Consider the following 21124-nt stretch of genomic DNA (forward strand, 5'->3'; position numbering starts at 1 on the left):
TATGTGGAAGAGATCAGATTGTGTACAGTATGTGGAAGAGATCAGATTGTGTACAGTATGTGGAAGAGATTGCGTACAGTATGTGGAAGAGATTGTGTACAGTATGTGGAAGAGATGAGATTGTGTACAGTATGTGGAAGAGATTGTGTACAGTATGTGAAAGAGATTGTGTACAGTATCTGGAAGAGATGAGATTGTGTACAGTATGTGGAAGAGATTGCGTACAGTATGTGGAAGAGATCAGATTGTGTACAGTATGTGGAAGAGATTGTGTACAGTATGTGGAAGAGATCAGATTGCGTACAGTATGTGGAAGAGATTGTGTACAGTATGAGAAAGAGATTGTGTACAGTATGTGGAAGAGATTGTGTACAGTATGTGGAAGAGATTGTGTACAGTATGAGAAAGAGATTGTGAACAGTATGAGAAAGAGATTGTGTACAGTATGAGAAAGAGATTGTGTACAGTATGTGGAAGAGATTGCGTACAGTATGTGGAAGAGATTGTGTACAGTATGTGGAAGAGATTGTGTACAGTATGAGAAAGAGATTGTGTACAGTATGTGGAAGAGATTGTGTACAGTATTTGGAAGAGATTGTGTACAGTATGTGGAAGAGATTGTGTACAGTATGTGGAAGAGATTGTGTACAGTATGTGGAAGAGATTGTGTACAGTATGTGGAAGAGATTGCGTGCAGTATGTGGAAGAGATTGTGTGCAGTATGTGGAAGAGATTGTGTACAGTATGTGGAAGAGATGAGATTGTGTGCAGTATGTGGAAGAGATGAGATTGTGTACAGTATGTGGAAGAGATCAGATTGTGTACAGTATGTGGAAGAGATTGTGTATGTGGAAGAGATTGTGTACAGTATGTGGAAGAGATTGCGTGCAGTATGTGGAAGAGATTGTGTGCAGTATGTGGAAGAGATTGTGTACAGTATGTGGAAGAGATTGTGTACAGTATGTGGAAGAGATTGTGTACAGTATGTGGAAGAGATGAGATTGTGTGCAGTATGTGGAAGAGATGAGATTGTGTACAGTATGTGGAAGAGATCAGATTGTGTACAGTATGTGGAAGAGATTGTGTACAGTATGTGGAAGAGATTGCGTGCAGTATGTGGAAGAGATTGTGTACAGTATGAGGAAGAGATGAGATTGTGTGCAGTATGTGGAAGAGATTGTGTGCAGTATGTGGAAGAGATTGTGTGCAGTATGTGGAAGAGATTGTGTACAGTATGTGGAAGAGATCAGATTGTGTACAGTATGTGGAAGAGATTGTGTACAGTATGTGGAAGAGATCAGATTGTGTACAGTATGTGGAAGAGATGAGATTGTGTACAGTATGTGGAAGAGATGAGATTGTGTACAGTATGTGGAAGAGATTGTGTACAGTATGTGGAAGAGATTGCGTGCAGTATGTGGAAGAGATCAAATTGTGTACAGTATGTGGAAGAGATTGTGTACAGTATGTGGAAGAGATCAGATTGTGTACAGTATGTGGAAGAGATTGTGTACAGTATGTGGAAGAGATTGTGTACAGTATGTGGAAGAGATTGTGTGCAGTATGTGGAAGAGATTGTGTACAGTATGTGGAAGAGATTGCGTACAGTATGTGGAAGAGATTGTGTACAGTATGTGGAAGAGATTGTGTACAGTATGTGGAAGAGATCAGATTGTGTACAGTATGTGGAAGAGATCAGATTGTGTACAGTATGTGGAAGAGATTGCGTACAGTATGTGGAAGAGATCAAATTGTGTGCAGTATGTGGAAGAGATTGTGTACAGTATGTGGAAGAGATTGTGTACAGTATGTGGAAGAGATTGTGTGCAGTATGTGGAAGAGATTGTGTACAGTATGTGGAAGAGATTGCGTACAGTATGTGGAAGAGATTGTGTACAGTATGTGGAAGAGATTGTGTACAGTATGTGGAAGAGATTGTGTGCAGTATGTGGAAGAGATTGTGTACAGTATGTGGAAGAGATTGTGTGCAGTATGTGGAAGAGATTGTGTACAGTATGTGGAAGAGATCAGATTGTGTACAGTATGTGGAAGAGATTGTGTGCAGTATGTGGAAGAGATTGTGTACAGTATGTGGAAGAGATTGTGTACAGTATGTGGAAGAGATTGCGTACAGTATGTGGAAGAGATCAAATTGTGTACAGTATGTGGAAGAGATTGTGTACAGTATGTGGAAGAGATCAGATTGTGTACAGTATGTGGAAGAGATTGTGTACAGTATGTGGAAGAGATCAGATTGTGTACAGTATGTGGAAGAGATCAAATTGTGTACAGTATGTGAAAGAGATTGTGTACAGTATGTGGAAGAGATGAGATTGTGTACAGTATGTGGAAGAGATTGTGTGCAGTATGTGAAAGAGATTGTGTACAGTATGTGGAAGAGATTGTGTACAGTATGTGGAAGAGATCAGATTGCGTACAGTATGTGGAAGAGATTGCGTACAGTATGTGGAAGAGATTGTGTACAGTATGTGGAAGAGATTGTGTACAGTATGTGGAAGAGATGAGATTGTGTACAGTATGTGGAAGAGATTGTGTACAGTATGTGAAAGAGATTGTGTACAGTATGTGGAAGAGATGAGATTGTGTACAGTATGTGGAAGAGATTGCGTACAGTATGTGGAAGAGATCAGATTGTGTACAGTATGTGGAAGAGATTGTGTACAGTATGTGGAAGAGATTGTGTACAGTATGAGAAAGAGATTGTGTACAGTATGTGGAAGAGATTGTGTACAGTATGAGAAAGAGATTGTGAACAGTATGAGAAAGAGATTGTGTGCAGTATGTGGAAGAGATTGTGTACAGTATGTGGAAGAGATTGTGTACAGTATGTGGAAGAGATTGTGTACAGTATGTGGAAGAGATTGTGTACAGTATTTGGAAGAGATTGTGTGCAGTATGTGGAAGAGATTGCGTACAGTATGTGGAAGAGATTGTGTACAGTATGAGAAAGAGATTGTGTACAGTATGTGGAAGAGATTGCGTACAGTATGTGGAAGAGATCAGATTGTGTACAGTATGTGGAAGAGATTGTGTACAGTATGTGGAAGAGATCAGATTGCGTACAGTATGTGGAAGAGATTGTGTACAGTATGTGGAAGAGATTGTGTACAGTATGTGGAAGAGATTGTGTACAGTATGTGGAAGAGATCAGATTGCGTACAGTATGTGGAAGAGATTGTGTACAGTATGAGAAAGAGATTGTGTACAGTATGTGGAAGAGATTGTGTACAGTATGTGGAAGAGATTGTGTACAGTATGAGAAAGAGATTGTGAACAGTATGAGAAAGAGATTGTGTGCAGTATGTGGAAGAGATTGTGTACAGTATGTGGAAGAGATTGTGTACAGTATGAGAAAGAGATTGTGTGCAGTATTTGGAAGAGATTGTGTGCAGTATGTGGAAGAGATTGTGTACAGTATGAGAAAGAGATTGTGTACAGTATGAGAAAGAGATTGTGTACAGTATGTGGAAGAGATTGTGTACAGTATTTGGAAGAGATTGTGTGCAGTATGTGGAAGAGATTGTGTACAGTATGTGGAAGAGATTGTGTACAGTATGTGGAAGAGATTGCGTGCAGTATGTGGAAGAGATTGTGTGCAGTATGTGGAAGAGATTGTGTACAGTATGTGGAAGAGATGAGATTGTGTGCAGTATGTGGAAGAGATTGTGTGCAGTATGTGGAAGAGATTGTGTACAGTATGAGGAAGAGATTGTGTACAGTATGTGGAAGAGATGAGATTGTGTACAGTATGTGGAAGAGATGAGATTGTGTACAGTATGTGGAAGAGATGAGATTGTGTACAGTATGTGGAAGAGATCAGATTGTGTACAGTATGTGGAAGAGATTGTGTATGTGGAAGAGATTGTGTACAGTATGTGGAAGAGATTGCGTGCAGTATGTGGAAGAGATTGTGTGCAGTATGTGGAAGAGATTGTGTACAGTATGAGGAAGAGATGAGATTGTGTGCAGTATGTGGAAGAGATTGTGTGCAGTATGTGGAAGAGATTGTGTACAGTATGAGGAAGAGATTGTGTACAGTATGTGGAAGAGATTGCGTGCGGTATGTGGAAGGTTGTGTGACGTGTCTGCTGTGAGATGAGTGTTTCCTCAACCACGAGCACGGACTTAGCACATGTTCATTAAACACACGTGTGCTGCTGAAACGCTCAGCGCGCGTTAATGTCAGTAATAAGGTGATTATTTTTAGTCACCTTGTAAAGGTCATCCTGCTCATCTTTACCTCGGAGTCAGAGACGAGGAAGAGCTGCTTCCCCACACGTTCACATCCACGGCTGAGCTTGTCGCCGAAAAACATTGATTTTCGTCTCACAGCTTTTTCTGTGAAAAAAAAAGCCCTGCTGCTTAGCAGAATTCATGATCGATGTTCACAAGAGCCATGAAACATCTGTAACACGTCGCTGCTGCTCCATGTTCCTCACGGCGTCTGATGCTGATGCTGTTCTGAGCTGAAAGTTTGATTTCCGTCTCATCGGATCAGAGAAACTCGACTCCAGTCTGCACTGAGGTTTGCTGAAGTTCAGGAGCTGAGTTTTTTTAATCTCAGGAAGAGCTTCTTTAGTGCAAATCTTCCAAACAGCTCTTTTTATTGATGTGGTGTGAATTAATTCTGACATTACGAGCGATCGTGCATAATCTCCCCGACAAATACCACTGCTCCAGCCTTCTGAAGTGTTAAAATTATCTAAATATTCTTCAGAGGTGACAAAAATTTATCACACTGTATTTTTCTTCAGGGGTCTGAGTGAAAGGTTTGAAGTTTGAAGAACGTAACCTCACTGCAGATAATCGGATTCAGTGTGACTCAATCGGAGCTGATTCCTGACGAGTTATTTCTGAACAACATTAAAGACTAGCTATCGGAAAAACACGTACAGTACGCTAACGCTTCTTTATCAATGCAGTTTCATTTCTAAAATCTGATTGGCTGAGCCGTTTTATAGGATCAAATATTACAGCTGATTAAAAATTCAATTCTAGTATGTATATTATATATTATTATGTAATTATATTTTATTATATAATTTTGGAGATCTGAAGATATATAATACAGAGAATATACAAAAATATGTTGTATATCGAAAATATTAATATTGAATGTTTAACTTTTTAATGGAATTTAGCTTCTATTTATCCTGTTTATTAAAAAACTAAATTTCTGACATCTGAGAGTATAAGAAAAGTAGAACAGGTACCAATGTCATTAAAAAAAATATTTTATTCTAATGCGTGCTAAGTGAAATAAAGTTATTTATAGTTATTTTAATTGTTGCTTATGATTGTGTTTACATTTGTTACACTTATTTACTTGTCAGTGTTAATGGAGGAATTTTTTATTTTATTTTTGGACACAATAATAGGATCATGATGGGAGGCGAGACGTCACTCGGGGAAATGTTCAGAAACCTGCTGATAAATAAACACTAAAAATCCACAATCAGCAGCCAAACATTTCCACACAGTCAGACGTATTTCAGTATTTTTTATTATGGAAGATAAATAATATTAAATAATTCATATTAAATATAAAACATGACCAGAGTTAAAACGATGTTGAAAAAACGCCAGTTGTCCTGAAAGTTCCCTGAAGTCCGCTTGAGAGAGTGGAGTGGAGTTTAGCGTTTATGTGAACTCTCTCTCCGGGACTCGCGCAGCCGTTTCTCATCCAAACTGACATTTCCAAACACAAACCATGTTTAATGCATGTGCCAGAACTTCATATTGATGTTTGTGGAACTGCAGCGTGAGCAGAATTTAAAGTAGTGATTAGGATTTTATCTCCTGGACGTAACATGGAGCTGAAGCCGTGTTTAACGTGGTGTGTGAATTTACAGCGTGAATAATCTCTACAGTTATTTTATTTCACTCTTAATGAATTGTGAAAGTCAGAATTAAACATAAATCATTATCTCAGCTTATTACACTTATGCCCTGGATCTCTGGGGCAAATTTGGGACTCAGCCTTTTTTTCTGTTGCTTAACAAATCAGAAATGCATTAGCTACAGAGTAACGAGAACCATACGGAGGCCTGAGAGGGACATTTTATTATCTTGCGCACAATGCGATAAAACATGCGCGTGATTAGGTTTAATGCAGCTACAGAGAACTAAACTGCAGTCAGGAAATCGTATTGTCACAGTGGTGTAGAGATTAGCGCCACTTCCTCACAGCTCCTGAGCTCAGTTTACTTTCACATGCTCTTCCCGTGTCCATGTGGGTTTCCTCCGGGTTCTCCAGTTTCCTCCCTCCTCCCAAAACCTTTACAGTAGGTGGATTAGTTAAAATAAACTACACCCGAGGAGTAACGCTGTGTTCCACTCACCTCGTTAGCGAAATTCACCAGATGGGACGATGTCATTTTCAACCGCGTGACGTTTAACAGATAAAGTGGGAAAAAAACATGGATTTGTTTGTCTTTTGTTAGCAGCACGCTAACCAGCTAACTGAGAGTGATGTATATTTTCCTCCTCAGAAGAGTGAACTGTAGAGTCACTGTTATAGATTTAACAAGCGAATATGTCTGTGTGTTATAATAATAATAATAATAATAATAATAATAATAGTTGTTGTTGTTGTATACAGTATGGCTCAGTGTAACTCATTTAAAGGTAAGAAGTGCTGCTGTGTTTACTGCTGATGCTGAGCGGCCATGTTGATTTAACGTCACTTCGTAAACTGGGAAGGAACTCGTAGAAGGCAACCCCAACTTCCCGAGTAGGAGTTTCAGGCCGAGGGCGTTTCCTTTAGCTTTTTCTGGTCGTAAGTTGTGACCTCGAGGCAAACGCAGCAGTCTTACATCCGGGGGAGTATTCCCACCTCATGCCCGGTATTCCCGGGATTGAGTCCGGATGCACCGCGACCCTGACCAGGATAAAGCTCTTTCATTTTAACACTTGTAGCAGATTTAGCTGCTTTCTTCAGGCTCAGTTTGTTTGATGCGAACAAAATTAAAATAAATCTTTTAGTGGCCTCTTCAGAAGACTTGTCCGGAATCACACAGGCTTGGATGCAGACTCAGGGTTGAGTTTATTAATAATAATCACGGCAAAGAAACCGAAGAGCAACATCACAGCGAGGTGCGATCACAGTGCATACACAGAACCGGGATCTCGGAACATGAGAGAACTGAGAACACGGCTTAGTAACGCCGACTGGCTGAATGCAGGAGTGAGACTTCACACAGACCGTCAGTGTTATTTATAGTGAGTGTACTGATGAGGAACAGGTGAGTGTAATCAGACGTCTAGAACACAGAGACGCTGCTTGGGATTGGTCATGTGACACGGGATCATAGGAGGCAGGTGGAGGCAGGTGTGAGGCGTGATATTGTGATTATTTTGCTTTTGCATGTCACTCCATAGTTCAGTTTTTAAACGTATTTACAGCCTAAAACATCAGGGTGAAATATTGTCATTACAGAAAACATCAGAAAGAAACACTTAAGTTCAAGGTCAGAATTACACATACCTGAGGCCCGCCCCTTTTGGGGTAAACTCCGCCCACTCAAGCACACCTGTAGCTCCACCTGTGGTTTGAATATTGTGTGTAATTTGTTTAATTTCAGGATTAACTCCTCATTACACACTGCATTCAGCTGCGAATACGAGTCCTGAGCTAGAGTCAGGAGAGAACTACGAATTAAAGCATTTGATCATTTTACAAACTACGATTTTATTTAACTACTTTTTTTAATAGAAAAACACTTTTCAGGTTTATTTGACTAAACTTGTTGGTTTTGTATCAAACAAATGAAATATGAATCAATAGTTATGAACGCTTTATGAGGATATTAATCCTGAGATCCTGAGGATCCTGAGATGCCAGTGATCCTGAACTCTTCTGCTCTCCAGACCTGCCTGATCCATCCTGACGTCCTGCTTCTGGTTGGAGTTCTCCTCAGTTGGAATTCACTCGCTGTTGCTGAGGATGGCCTGAACACGGACAGCCTGAAGATCACTGAGATTACTGAGGATGGTTCCACTTAGAAACCATGGAAATGGCTTTAGGACTGCAATTCCCACAAACAGTTTTACACTCAGGTCCATCAGTGGACAGTGTAACAATAAGTTCAACAAACAGACTTCATGTGAAAACTATAATGAATTTCCTGGTTACACAACTGCACTATTTGTCCATGTAGTACACAATAATAGAAGGGAATGATTTATAATTGCACTATTCGGTGTCACCCAGATGAGGTTCCCTTTAGAGTCTGGTTCCTCTCGACGTTCCTTCCTCATATCGTCTCAGGGAGCTTTTCTTCACCACCGTCACCTCTGGCTTCTCAGTAGGGATAAATTTATAAATTTAAAATTTATATCCTGAATTTATATATTTCTGTAAAGCTGCTTTGTGACAATTGTTAAAAGCACCCAAATAAACACAAATAAAATTGAATTGTATATAAGGGTGGGGTGAAAGTCATGGGCGGAGTTAGTGTTCTACCTTTCTGTACAAATATTTCACTCTATCAGGTTGTGAAAAAAAGGTGTGTGTGTGTGTGTGTGTGTGTGTGTGGTACATTGTTCATGCAGCAGTCCCTTCTGAAATGTTCAGCTTCAAATGTGAATTAGAAATGAAATATTTATAACAGAGAGAAAGAGAGAGAAAGAGAGAGAGGACTGACTTTCAGCTTCACTCGTTTCCTGTGAGGACAGCGGCGGTGTTAACGCCGTCTCTCTCTCTTCACGGAGAACGTTTCTATTCTGAGCGTTTTAACCTGAAGCTCTGTTCCTTTGTGATCCACTGTGAGGTGAATTTGGGTTAACGCTTTGATCAGGAGAGAGCGATCTGAAACACTGGAGCTCTTCACCATCCCTGTTATTATACTGAACTCAAGTGAAAACTATTACTGTTAATGAAAAAAATGCGTGTTTGGTGACCTGAAATAAAAACTGCTAATTATTACTACCATATAATTCCCTTTAAAACAGACAGATGCAGGATTAAAAATAGCAAAATCATTTTTAAAGTCATTTTACTTTGTAGTGAATAAACCTAAAACATTTAAATATATTTATATGATTAAACCAAAATTCCCCCAAAAATACCAGTTTGTGGTTATTCACATCACTCAATTCTTGTAGATAGATAGGTTGGGGGCGGAGTCAGGGGCGGGGTTATGGGTGGGGTTTGGCGTTCATACATTTTCTCAGGACTTCATTTGTATGTAATTTAACCACTTCAGCGCCACATGGTCAGATTTTGTACTGCTTCCGGTGGAATAAATACTGAATAAATACTGAATAAATACTGAATAAATGCTGAATAATAAAACTAGAAAATCTAAAGCAAAGTTAAACTTTTATCCAGAACGTTCGCACATCAGTCACTGATTCACGTGACGAAGCTGCAGGAGCACGCGCTCTGTAACACCGTCAGGACGATGGATTCCGAGCTAAAAGCGGATAAAATCATCTAACAGTGATTAATGTTATCTGTTTTATTAATCACGTCTACGCAAAGACTTACACATAACCGCACGTGTGAAGAACGTGTGTTAAAGGAAGAATATAAACACTGAAGTCGTGTGTGTAAATGAACACAGTGTAACACGTCATAATCATTCATCAGAAACAGCAGCAGCAGCAGACGACCCTGAGACTCGCTGCATTATTAACATCTCTCTCTCTCTGTTCATCCCTCTCTCTCTCTCTCTGTTCATCTCTCTCTCTCTCTCTGTTCATCTCTCTCTCTCTCTCTCTCTGTTCATCCCTCTCTCTCTCTCTCTCTCTCTGTTCATCTCGCTCTCTCTCTCTCTGTTCATCCCTCTCTCTCTCTCTCTCTCTGTTCATCCCTCTCTCTCTCTCTCTCTCTCTCTCTCTGTTCATCCCTCTCTCTCTCTCTCTCTCTCTCTGTTCATCTCTCTCTCTCTCTCTCTCTCTCTGTTCATCTCTCTCTCTCTCTCTCTCTCCCTCCCTGTTCATCTCTCTCTCTCTCTCTCTGTTCATCTCTCTCTCTCTCTGTTCATCTCTCTCTCTCCCTCCCTGTTCATCTCTCTCTCTCTCTCTCTCTCTCTCCCTGTTCATCTCTCTCTCTCTCTCTGTTCATCTCTCTCTCTCTGTTCATCCCTCTCTCTCTCTCTCTCTCTCCCTGTTCATCTCTCTCTCTCTCTCTGTTCATCTCTCTCTCTCTGTTCATCCCTCTCTCTCTCTCTCTCTCTCTGTTCATCTCGCTCTCTCTCTCTCTGTTCATCTCGCTCTCTCTCTCTCTGTTCATCTCTCTCTCTCTCTCTCTCTCTCTGTTCATCTCGCTCTCTCTCTCTCTCTCTCTCTCTCTGTTCATCTCGCTCTCTCTCTCTCTGTTCATCTCTCTCTCTCTCTCTCTGTTCATCTCGCTCTCTCTCTCTCTCTCTGTTCATCTCTCTCTCTCTCTCTCTGTTCATCTCTCTGTTCATCTCTGTTCATCTCTCTCTCTCCCTCCCTGTTCATCTCTCTCTCTCTCTCTCTGTTCATCTCTCTCTCTCTCTCTCCCTCCCTGTCTCTCCAGCATGGCGTCAGGAAAGAGGAGCACAGGTGGAGGAGGTGTAGATGGATGTAGGTGAGCAGGGCAGGTGTGTGTGTTGGAGAGAGGAGGTGGAGGAGGTGCAGATGGATGTAGGTGAGCAGGGCAGGTGTGTGTGTTGGAGAGAGGTGGTGGAGGAGGTGCAGATGGATGTAGGTGAGCAGGGCAGGTGTGTGTGTTGGAGAGAGGAGGTGGAGGAGGTGTAGATGGATGTAGGAGAGCAGGGCAGGTGTGTGTGTTGGAGAGAGGGGGTGGAGGAGGTGTAGATGGATGTAGGTGAGCAGGGCAGGTGTGTGTGTTGGAGAGAGGGGGTGGAGGAGGTGCAGATGGATGTAGGTGAGCAAGGCAGGTGTGTGTGTTGGAGAGAGGAGGTGGAGGAGGTGCAGATGGATGTAGGAGAGCAGGGCAGGTGTTTGTGTTGGAGAGAGGGGGTGGAGGAGGTGCAGATGGATGTAGGAGAGCAGGGCAGGTGTGTGTGTTGGAGAGAGGTGGTGGAGGAGGTGCAGATGGATGTAGGTGAGCAGGGCAGGTGTGTGTGTTGGAGAGAGGAGGTGGAGGAGGTGCAGATGGATGTAGGTGAGCAGGGCAGGTGTGTGTGTTGGAGAGAGGGGGTGGAGGAGGTGCAGATGGATGTAGGTGAGCAGGGCAGGTGTGTGTGTTGGAGAGAGGAGGTGGAGGAGGTGCAGATGGATGTAGGTGAGCAGGGCAGGTGTGTGTGTTGGAGAGAGGAGGTGGAGGAGGTGCAGATGGATGTAGGTGAGCAGGGCAGGTGTGTGTGTTGGAGAGAGGGGGTGGAGGAGGTGCAGATGGATGTAGGAGAGCAGGGCAGGTGTTTGTGTTGGAGAGAGGTGGTGGAGGAGGTGCAGATGGATGTAGGAGAGCAGGGCAGGTGTGTGTGTTGGAGAGAGGAGGTGGAGGAGGTGCAGATGGATGTAGGAGAGCAGGGCAGGTGTTTGTGTTGGAGAGAGGTGGTGGAGGAGGTGCAGATGGATGTAGGAGAGCAGGGCAGGTGTGTGTGTTGGAGAGAGGTGGTGGAGGAGGTGCAGATGGATGTAGGTGAGCAGGGCAGGTGTGTGTGTTGGAGAGAGGAGGTGGAGGAGGTGCAGATGGATGTAGGTGAGCAGGGCAGGTGTGTGTGTTGGAGAGAGGAGGTGGAGGAGGTGCAGATGGATGTAGGTGAGCAGGGCAGGTGTGTGTGTTGGAGAGAGGAGGTGGAGGAGGTGCAGATGGATGTAGGAGAGCAGGGCAGGTGTGTGTGTTGGAGAGAGGAGGTGGAGGAGGTGCAGATGGATGTAGGAGAGCAGGGCAGGTGTGTGTGTTGGAGAGAGGAGGTGGAGGAGGTGCAGATGGATGTAGGTGAGCAGGGCAGGTGTGTGTGTTGGAGAGAGGGGGTGGAGGAGGTGCAGATGGATGTAGGAGAGCAGGGCAGGTGTGTGTGTTGGAGAGAGGTGGTGGAGGAGGTGCAGATGGATGTAGGAGAGCAGGGCAGGTGTGTGTGTTGGAGAGAGGGGGTGGAGGAGGTGCAGATGGATGTAGGAGAGCAGGGCAGGTGTGTGTGTTGGAGAGAGGGGGTGGAGGAGGTGCAGATGGATGTAGGTGAGCAGGGCAGGTGTGTGTGTTGGAGAGAGGGGGTGGAGGAGGTGTAGATGGATGTAGGAGAGCAGGGCAGGTGTGTGTGTTGGAGAGAGGTGGTGGAGGAGGTGCAGATGGATGTAGGAGAGCAGGGCAGGTGTGTGTGTTGGAGAGAGGTGGTGGAGGAGGTGCAGATGGATGTAGGAGAGCAGGGCAGGTGTGTGTGTTGGAGAGAGGTGGTGGAGGAGGTGCAGATGGATGTAGGAGAGCAGGGCAGGTGTGTGTGTTGGAGAGAGGAGGTGGAGGAGGTGCAGATGGATGTAGGAGAGCAGGGCAGGTGTGTGTGTTGGAGAGAGGAGGTGGAGGAGGTGCAGATGGATGTAGGAGAGCAGGGCAGGTGTGTGTGTTGGAGAGAGGAGGTGGAGGAGGTGCAGATGGATGTAGGTGAGCAGGGCAGGTGTGTGTTGGAGAGAGGTGGTGGAGGAGGTGCAGATGGATGTAGGTGAGCAGGGCAGGTGTGTGTGTTGGAGAGAGGTGGTGGAGGAGGTGCAGATGGATGTAGGAGAGCAGGGCAGGTGTGTGTGTTGGAGAGAGGTGGTGGAGGAGGTGCAGATGGATGTAGGAGAGCAGGGCAGGTGTGTGTGTTGGAGAGAGGTGGTGGAGGAGGTGCAGATGGATGTAGGAGAGCAGGGCAGGTGTGTGTGTTGGAGAGAGGAGGTGGAGGAGGTGCAGATGGATGTAGGAGAGCAGGGCAGGTGTGTGTGTTGGAGAGAGGAGGTGGAGGAGGTGCAGATGGATGTAGGAGAGCAGGGCAGGTGTGTGTGTTGGAGAGAGGAGGTGGAGGAGGTGCAGATGGATGTAGGAGAGCAGGGCAGGTGTGTGTGTTGGAGAGAGGTGGTGGAGGAGGTGCAGATGGATGTAGGTGAGCAGGGCAGGTGTGTGTGTTGGAGAGAGGTGGTGGAGGAGGTGCAGATGGATGTAGGAGAGCAGGGCAGGTGTGTGTGTTGGAGAGAGGTGGTGGAGGAGGTGCAGATGGATGTAGGAGAGCAGGGCAGGTGTGTGTGTTGGAGAGAGGAGGTGGAGGAGGTGCAGATGGATGTAGGAGAGCAGGGCAGGTGTGTGTGTTGGAGAGAGGAGGTGGAGGAGGTGCAGATGGATGTAGGTGAGCAGGGCAGGTGTGTGTGTTGGAGAGAGGAGTTGGAGGAGGTGCAGATGGATGTAGGTGAGCAGGGCAGGTGTGTGTTGGAGAGAGGTGGTGGAGGAGGTGCAGATGGATGTAGGTGAGCAGGGCAGGTGTGTGTGTTGGAGAGAGGAGGTGGAGGAGGTGCAGATGGATGTAGGAGAGCAGGGCAGGTGTGTGTGTTGGAGAGAGGAGGTGGAGGAGGTGCAGATGGATGTAGGAGAGCAGGGCAGGTGTGTGTGTTGGAGAGAGGAGGTGGAGGAGGTGCAGATGGATGTAGGAGAGCAGGGCAGGTGTGTGTGTTGGAGAGAGGAGGTGGAGGAGGTGCAGATGGATGTAGGAGAGCAGGGCAGGTGTGTGTGTTGGAGAGAGGTGGTGGAGGAGGTGCAGATGGATGTAGGTGAGCAGGGCAGGTGTGTGTGTTGGAGAGAGGTGGTGGAGGAGGTGCAGATGGATGTAGGTGAGCAGGGCAGGTGTGTGTGTTGGAGAGAGGAGGTGGAGGAGGTGCAGATGGATGTAGGTGAGCAGGGCAGGTGTGTGTGTTGGAGAGAGGGGGTGGAGGAGGTGCAGATGGATGTAGGTGAGCAGGGCAGGTGTGTGTGTTGGAGAGAGGTGGTGGAGGAGGTGCAGATGGATGTAGGAGAGCAGGGCAGGTGTGTGTGTTGGAGAGAGGAGGTGGAGGAGGTGCAGATGGATGTAGGAGAGCAGGGCAGGTGTGTGTGTTGGAGAGAGGTGGTGGAGGAGGTGCAGATGGATGTAGGTGAGCAGGGCAGGTGTGTGTGTTGGAGAGAGGAGGTGGAGGAGGTGCAGATGGATGTAGGAGAGCAGGGCAGGTGTGTGTGTTGGAGAGAGGAGGTGGAGGAGGTGCAGATGGATGTAGGTGAGCAGGGCAGGTGTGTGTTGGAGAGAGGTGGTGGAGGAGGTGCAGATGGATGTAGGTGAGCAGGGCAGGTGTGTGTGTTGGAGAGAGGGGGTGGAGGAGGTGCAGATGGATGTAGGTGAGCAGGGCATGTCGCGCCGCTTCGGGACGTTTATCAGTGAAATGAAAGCGATTCCACTGGACTGAGAAACTGCAGTGAAACGCCTCCTTCAGCAGAACTGGGTTTGTGTTTCTGAACGTAAGAGACACTGCTGTGAATTTCCAGCGTAAAAGCCGAGTGCCGAGGGAACGCGCAGAGAGCTCTTTGGGGTCTTGCCAACTTTCAACCTTTTTTTTTTGTCTCTCTTGTGTCTCTCTTTCTTCCTGCTCATCTCTCTCTCTCTCTCTCTCTCTCTCTCTCTCTCTCCCTTCTCATGTGTCTCTCTCTTTCTGATCATGATTGTGTCACTCTCTCTTTCTGTTCCTGTGTCTCTCTCTTTCTTTCTGTTCCTGTGTGTGTCTCTCTTTCTTTCTGTTCCTGTGTGTCTCTCTCTCTTTTCCTGCTCGTGTCTCTCTCTCCCTTCTCAGGTGTCTCTCTCTCTCTCTCTCTCTCTCATTGTGATCATATATCTCTCTCTCTTTCTGATCATGTGTCTCTCTCTTTCTCTTCGTGTGTTGTGGCAACGAGGGCCGTATTGATGCTCCACACAGACTCCCATTTATCTCCGTTCATCTCGGCACAAAGGCTCCACAGTGCATTAGCATTACCATTAACCCCCACCATCCACCCCTCCGCCCCTCCCTCCATCCCTCCCTCCACCCCAGGCCATGCTTTATACGTTTATTTTCCAGAAAGCGCTTAGCTTATAACATTAGTACAGATTGACAGATGTAGAAAAAAATGGAGGCTCGCTGAACTGTAGATGCTGCAAACTGATCTCCAGCAGCTCCTGAAGCTCACAGCAGTGTGTGACGACGTAAACTCTTCAACAATCATCAAATATTCAGCAGCCGTGCTCACTGTACACCTGCTGGAGAGTAGCGTGTCTGATCTCAGCGTCTGATCTGTTACACCACTGGAATAATATTGACCTACACTAACAGGCAGAGGAACATCACACACTGGATTTTGGCACTAAACACACCAGTGCACTTTGATGGAAAAGAATAAAACTGTATTTTGTTTAACCATGCTTGTTATCCAGCTGTACAGTGGAGTGCAAAAGTTTGTACACCCCTATGCTGAAATGATTAAAACTTAAGAAATACATGAAGTACAGAATGAACTGTAAACTGAATTAGATTATATTCCTAGAAATATTCAGTGTTTTAGTGTTCCCCGAACAGCTGAGTCACTGGCACTCTTCAAACGATGACTAAAGACCTACCTCTTCACGAAGTACTTAGCACTTTGTTATGAATATTATACATAAAAAGATATATATATATATATATATATATATATATATATACATACACACACACACACACATGCGCACACCGGTCAGCCATAACATTAAAACCACCTGCCTAATATTGTGTAGTTCCTCCTTGTGCCACTAAAACAGCTCTGACTCTGAGGCCTGGACTCCACAAGACCTCTGAAGGTGTGTGTGGTTTCTGCACCAAGACGTTAGCAGCAGATCCTTTAAGTCCTGTAAGGTGTGAGGTGGAGCCTCCACGGATTGGACTTGTTTGGAGGCCAAGTCAACACCATGAACTCTTTGTGTCATGTTCCATTCCCGAACAGTTTCTGCAGTGTGTCAAGCGCATTATCCTGATGAAAGAGTTCACTGCCATTAGGATGCAAATAATTGTTAAACCACTGAGAACATGACACTCAGACCACTCAATTTTTATGTGAGCAAAGGTATTGGTACAGATATTCTTTAAGTAAATTAAAGTAAATTACACTTCTGAATTCATTCTGCTGCTACCATCACGAGCTCCATCATCAATAAAGATTAGTGAGTCTGTTCCAGAAGCAGCCATGCAAGCCCAAGCCATGACACTACCTCCACCATGCTTCACCCATGAGCTCGTATGTTTTGGTTCATGAGCAGATCCTTTGATGATGAGAGGTTTGCATCTTGTGGTTTGGCCTCTATATTTCTGCTCTCGAAGTCTTCTTCTAATGGTGGATGGTGATACCTTCACTCCTGCCCTGTGGAGGTTGTTGGTGATGTCACTGACTGTTTTTTGGTTTTTCTTCACAATGTTTCTGTTATCACCATCTGTTGTCCGGTTGTTAGTACAGCAGTGGGTTCTTTCTTTTTCAGGACATTCCACATTGTTGTATTGGCTATGCGCAATGCTTGTGCAATGGCTCGGATAGATTTTTCCTCTTTTCTCAGCTTCAAAATTTATCCTTTTTAACAACAAACACAGTCTTCCCAGGTGAAACCCAGGGTTCAGACCAAGAGAAGACATTCAGAGCTATTAATTGTTTAAACAATCAATCTAACAGGACACACCTGGTCAGCAAGAAACACCTGTCAGTTAAATGTTCCAGTATTTGCGATCAGTTGAAAAATGGTTGGGTTCAAACAAAAGGTGCCATGTTCTAAGTTCTTTAACACGTCTAGATGTAAATATCAGGAAATGAAAGCTGAAATTCTGATCTATTGTCTCATATTCATCTTCTGATCTCAAACCCAAATGTCTTCAGTGTAAAGCAAAAACAAAAGAATTGGCCTTGTGTTCCAGTAGTTTCAGACGGGACTGTAAATATAAATGTTTTATTCCATTTATACCACAGCGACAGCCAACAACACATATTTCTTTGTAAAAAAAATATAATTATACGAATTTGTAGTTACATTTAATGCTGTGGAGCGTTCATGAAACAGGTTAGTTCCTGTAGTCACTTACGTTACAGCAGCTATAAACAGTCGTTCCCTCACCAGCCTCTTTATTCTCTCTCTTCAAGTTAATAAGACAAAAAAAAAAAAAAACGCAGCATGTTACTGAGAAACCGCAAAGAAGCGTAAACTCCTCTGTCCTGAAGACGTCGGAAAACTTAAAGTTACAGCTTTACCTCTGACTGTTACAAAGCGCTGACACTGGAGACTCCTTCCATCAATGTGAATGAGCCGTTACTATAGAAACGATAACGTATTAGAACAAGTGCATTAATATAAACCTGTGATTTGCAGCTGCGCTACTGTCAGAGCTGCTGTTATAGAAAATTAATCAACACCTTATGACCAATCAGAATGCAGAATTCAGTAGCGTGTGGGATTAACACTGTTTAACATGCTGCATTTCATTCACTGTGAAAGCTCTGATCGGTGCAATTTATTAGTTATTAGGGTGAGGTTTTGCATCTGAGAAAATTAACTCAGCATGTGATTAACATGGGATCACTCACACACACACACACACACAGAGAGAAAGAGAGAGAGAGAGAGAGAGAGAGAGAGAGAAAGAGGAGTGTAAACAGTTCAGTAGTTACGTTCCTTTTGTTTGCACTCGGCTTAAATCAAAGACAGTTAAAGCTGCACTGCACTGTGTGTCTCATGCTAATACGACTTGCACTGGATGAAAGCATGAATAAATCACGCAACATGTGTGTGTGTGTGTGTGTGTGTGTGTGAGAGAGAGAGAGAGAGACTGAAGGACAGTTGACATCAAAGCAGCCAATCAAGCAGACAGAGAAAGAGACACAGAGAGAGACATAGAGAGAGATATATACAGAGAAAGAGAGAGCGAGAGACAAAGAGAGAGAGAGAGATATTCAGCGCAATATACAGAGAAAGAGAGCGAGACAGAGAGAGACAGATCGAGAAAGATATACAGAGAGAGAGAGCAGAAGGAAGCTGCGTAGAAGAGGGGGAGTGTGTGAGACAGAGAGAGTGGTCGAGAGATAGAGAGAGAGAGAGAAAGAGAGACGGTTAGAGAAGAGAGAGATCAGCACACACACACACACACTCACACACACACAATGAGAAGCGCTGAAGCGAGAGCTGCGATCCGGCTGCAGAACAACAGAGGCTGAAGATTAGCGTCAGAGCTCTAGGAGAAATTCAGACAATGGTCGTCCGTCTCACTCTCCGAATCCTCCGCTGCCGTGCGTCGCTCTGCCTCAGCGCTCCCCTGCCCCCCTTTCATCCAGCGACTCCTCGACAGCGTGAGATATGAGCTCCAAACACTCGGCGGACTGGATTCCGTACAGGTACAGTGGCCTTCAGAGCTGCAGCGTGTTAGAGGAGCTCCAGTGTGATGTCTGATTCGATGTGCTGATTAACGTGTGTGTGTGTGTGTGTGTGTGTGTGTGTGTGAGATGGATTCAGAGCACATGGATGTTTCAGAGCTTCATGTTGTGTTGAATGTTTTTGGTAGAAACATTTGTTAAAGCAGCTGTTATTTCATCTGTTTATCATTTTCTTGCACTTTTCTGTTGGGTTTGTTTTATTCCGTGACTCCGGAACGAATCCTTCATGAACTTTCAGCTCTACATTTTAGAAATGTAAAAGAATTTGTGCATTGTTCATGTATGTGTGGTGTGATTTCTTTGCCAGCGATTCCATATGTTTTATTTTGGATGGTTTGAATTTTACACTTGAAGAGCCTGGGGTTCATTTCTTCTTTTCCAGCACGCATCCACTGTGTCCTCTTTCAGAGATTCCTAATTTATGCATTCCACTCGGAATAGTGGATGATGTCGGAGTTAATTAGCACTTTTCCTCTCTGTGGGTGAAACACAGATCTGTGTCTGTTCTCTGTGCGAGTCTGAAAAGCCGCTGCTCCGACTGCTGCTGCTGCTGCTGCTTCCAGGAGAACCTCATCGCCATGGCTGCACCGCTTCCTCTCCTCCCATTGGCTCCTGGTTGCTATAAGTTACACAGTTCATTTGCCATCACTTGTTTATTGAAAGATTGCATCAGGGAGTGAGCGCTTGTCTTCTGTTCCGTATGTAACGCTCGTTCCTGCACGTGTCCTGTTGCGAACAACATCTCCAGTGTTTATTTGGGCTTTTTATTCTCGCTCCTCTCCTCTAAAATGAAAGAACTATTTTTGGAGCTGATGTGTAGGCTTCAGAACACTCACAAAATCTCACAGGGGCTGGAGTGCAGCTCAAAGAAGAGATAAAAAAAGATAAAAGAAAAGAGTTATGAAACGAGGATCTTCTCAGCCACCTGTGCATCTAAAGTGAAACAAGATCCTGCTGTTTTCTGGCTTTTTGGTAAAAATTTACCCTCAGCTGCTAATCCAAGAGCCTGAGTGCCGTTTCTCAGCAGGTTAGGATTAGAGAAAGAACTGCTCCCAGATCCACATGCTGCATTATACTCCGCTTAGCTAAAATTTACACTCAGCAGCTAATCCACAGCCATTTGCACGGTGTATCAGAGATTTCAGATCTGTCACTGCTCTCAGATCAGCTTCCACCCTTCATCTGACTCACTCTCACATCTGAGCCGAATTTTGTGTAGATTTTGTGTAGATCAGCTCGTAGGTCCATGCGCCTCGTTTCTTTATTTCAGCCTCAGTCACCAATTTCTAGGAAAGTTCACGCAGAACAGTCTAAAGTCTTTACTCTTTGATTTCAGCCAGAACTATGGACTAAAATAAAACAAATAAAAAAATAAATATTAAATAATAATAAATAAATATTATGCTTTCAAAATATTCTGTGCCAAAAAATCATAAATCATAAAAATCTATATATAAATATGACATACTTGATACTCGTACACTGGAACCTTGACATGTTTAAGATCTTGCTGCCATTTTAAATAAATCTGTAAATGCTGTGAAAATAATAGTATTACATAATAATAATAATAATAATAATAACAATAATAATAATAATAATAATAATATGTTATACAGCACTTTTCTCTTGAAGTCCAAAATCTCAAAACACTTTACACAAGGAATAAAACAATCTCCAATCATAAATAAAAAGGAAAAATGACCAGAAGTTGAAAACAAGAGATTAAGAAATTCAAAGTGAAGATAAATGCTGAAGGATGCTGGAACAGCAGTTACTGAATAGTAAATAAAGGTGTTGTTGTCCTCGAGACAAAACAATGCTCTCGGTTCTTAACCTTCATAAACTCGGGTGAAATTTTAGTCCGGTTTTTTCGGTCTTGTCTCTGAAGACTCGAAATATTTTTCCGATGCTCCCTGAGACCATAACACCGTTTCCATGAGCATCTACTTTGCATTGTTCCTGTTACAGCACACAGTGTAAATGTCTATCTCTGTATGTGGAGTTATAAAGCACCATTTCAATACATTTCAAATAACTATGTTTCAAAATATTTCATCTTCTTATGTTCAGAATAATTCAGCACAAGAACCTGAAAGCACAGCTGTATTTGGTCTCAGAAAGTGATATGAGCCAAAACTAATTTAGTTTTTACTGCATGTTGTTTACCTGCTGTGTGCATCAGTCAAAGGAAATGTGCTTTTTGCACATCTTTACATGTGCTGTTGCTTTTCTTTAAAAAAAATAACTTCTGTATAACTAGCAAACTATGCGTCTTTTCATTCAGCTCACACATGCTCCCTAACCCCTCAGTACACTGATATAAAACAGGATTACGCTGCAGCGCTTAAGGTCTCCTGTGTAAGTCCTGTGTACTTATTTGTACAAAATGATAAGACTGAAGTAGATGCATTATTTATTTAATTCTAGAGAAACTGCATGTCAGATTAGGAAGATTCTACAGCCAGCAAATTGCCACACCTGAGTGTCTGATCTCGGGCTTGACTCGGACTTGGCCATGTGTGGTGTTGGTCTCGTCTTGATCTCGTCCCCGTCACACTCGGTCTTGACTCGGACTCCGTTGGCTATGATCTTGGTCTCGGCTAAAGTGGCCTTGAACCAAACGCTAGTTTTAAATATAGAAGTGTATAAGAGCTCATAGAGACCTGTCTTACCTTCAGAGGCCATCGCTGGTCTGTCAGTGACGCCGTGATTTTCACTCACAGCTGATCGAGACGACAGACGTGTGTTAAGTGG

The 21124-nt window shown here is 44.0% G+C and overlaps 1 protein-coding gene across 4 annotated transcripts in view; it reads left to right on the forward strand.

The window, feature by feature from the left end:
- Nucleotides 1-21124, forward strand: part of tub (TUB bipartite transcription factor) — a 66969-nt gene that overhangs the window by 22106 nt on the left and 23739 nt on the right. Inside the window, exon 1 of one of the 4 annotated variants that reach the window (XM_034308434.2) lies at nucleotides 17685-18328. The exons of the other annotated variants lie outside the window; for them this stretch is intronic. Coding sequence (XP_034164325.1) covers nucleotides 18291-18328 — 38 coding nt within the window. The 5' untranslated portion in view covers nucleotides 17685-18290. Of the gene's footprint in view, nucleotides 1-17684; nucleotides 18329-21124 lie in introns of those variants that run through there. 4 annotated transcript variants of the gene reach the window in all.

This window comes from Pangasianodon hypophthalmus, chromosome 11 (genome assembly GCF_027358585.1).
Source record: "Pangasianodon hypophthalmus isolate fPanHyp1 chromosome 11, fPanHyp1.pri, whole genome shotgun sequence".
In the NCBI taxonomy this organism is placed as follows: domain Eukaryota; kingdom Metazoa; phylum Chordata; class Actinopteri; order Siluriformes; family Pangasiidae; genus Pangasianodon; species Pangasianodon hypophthalmus.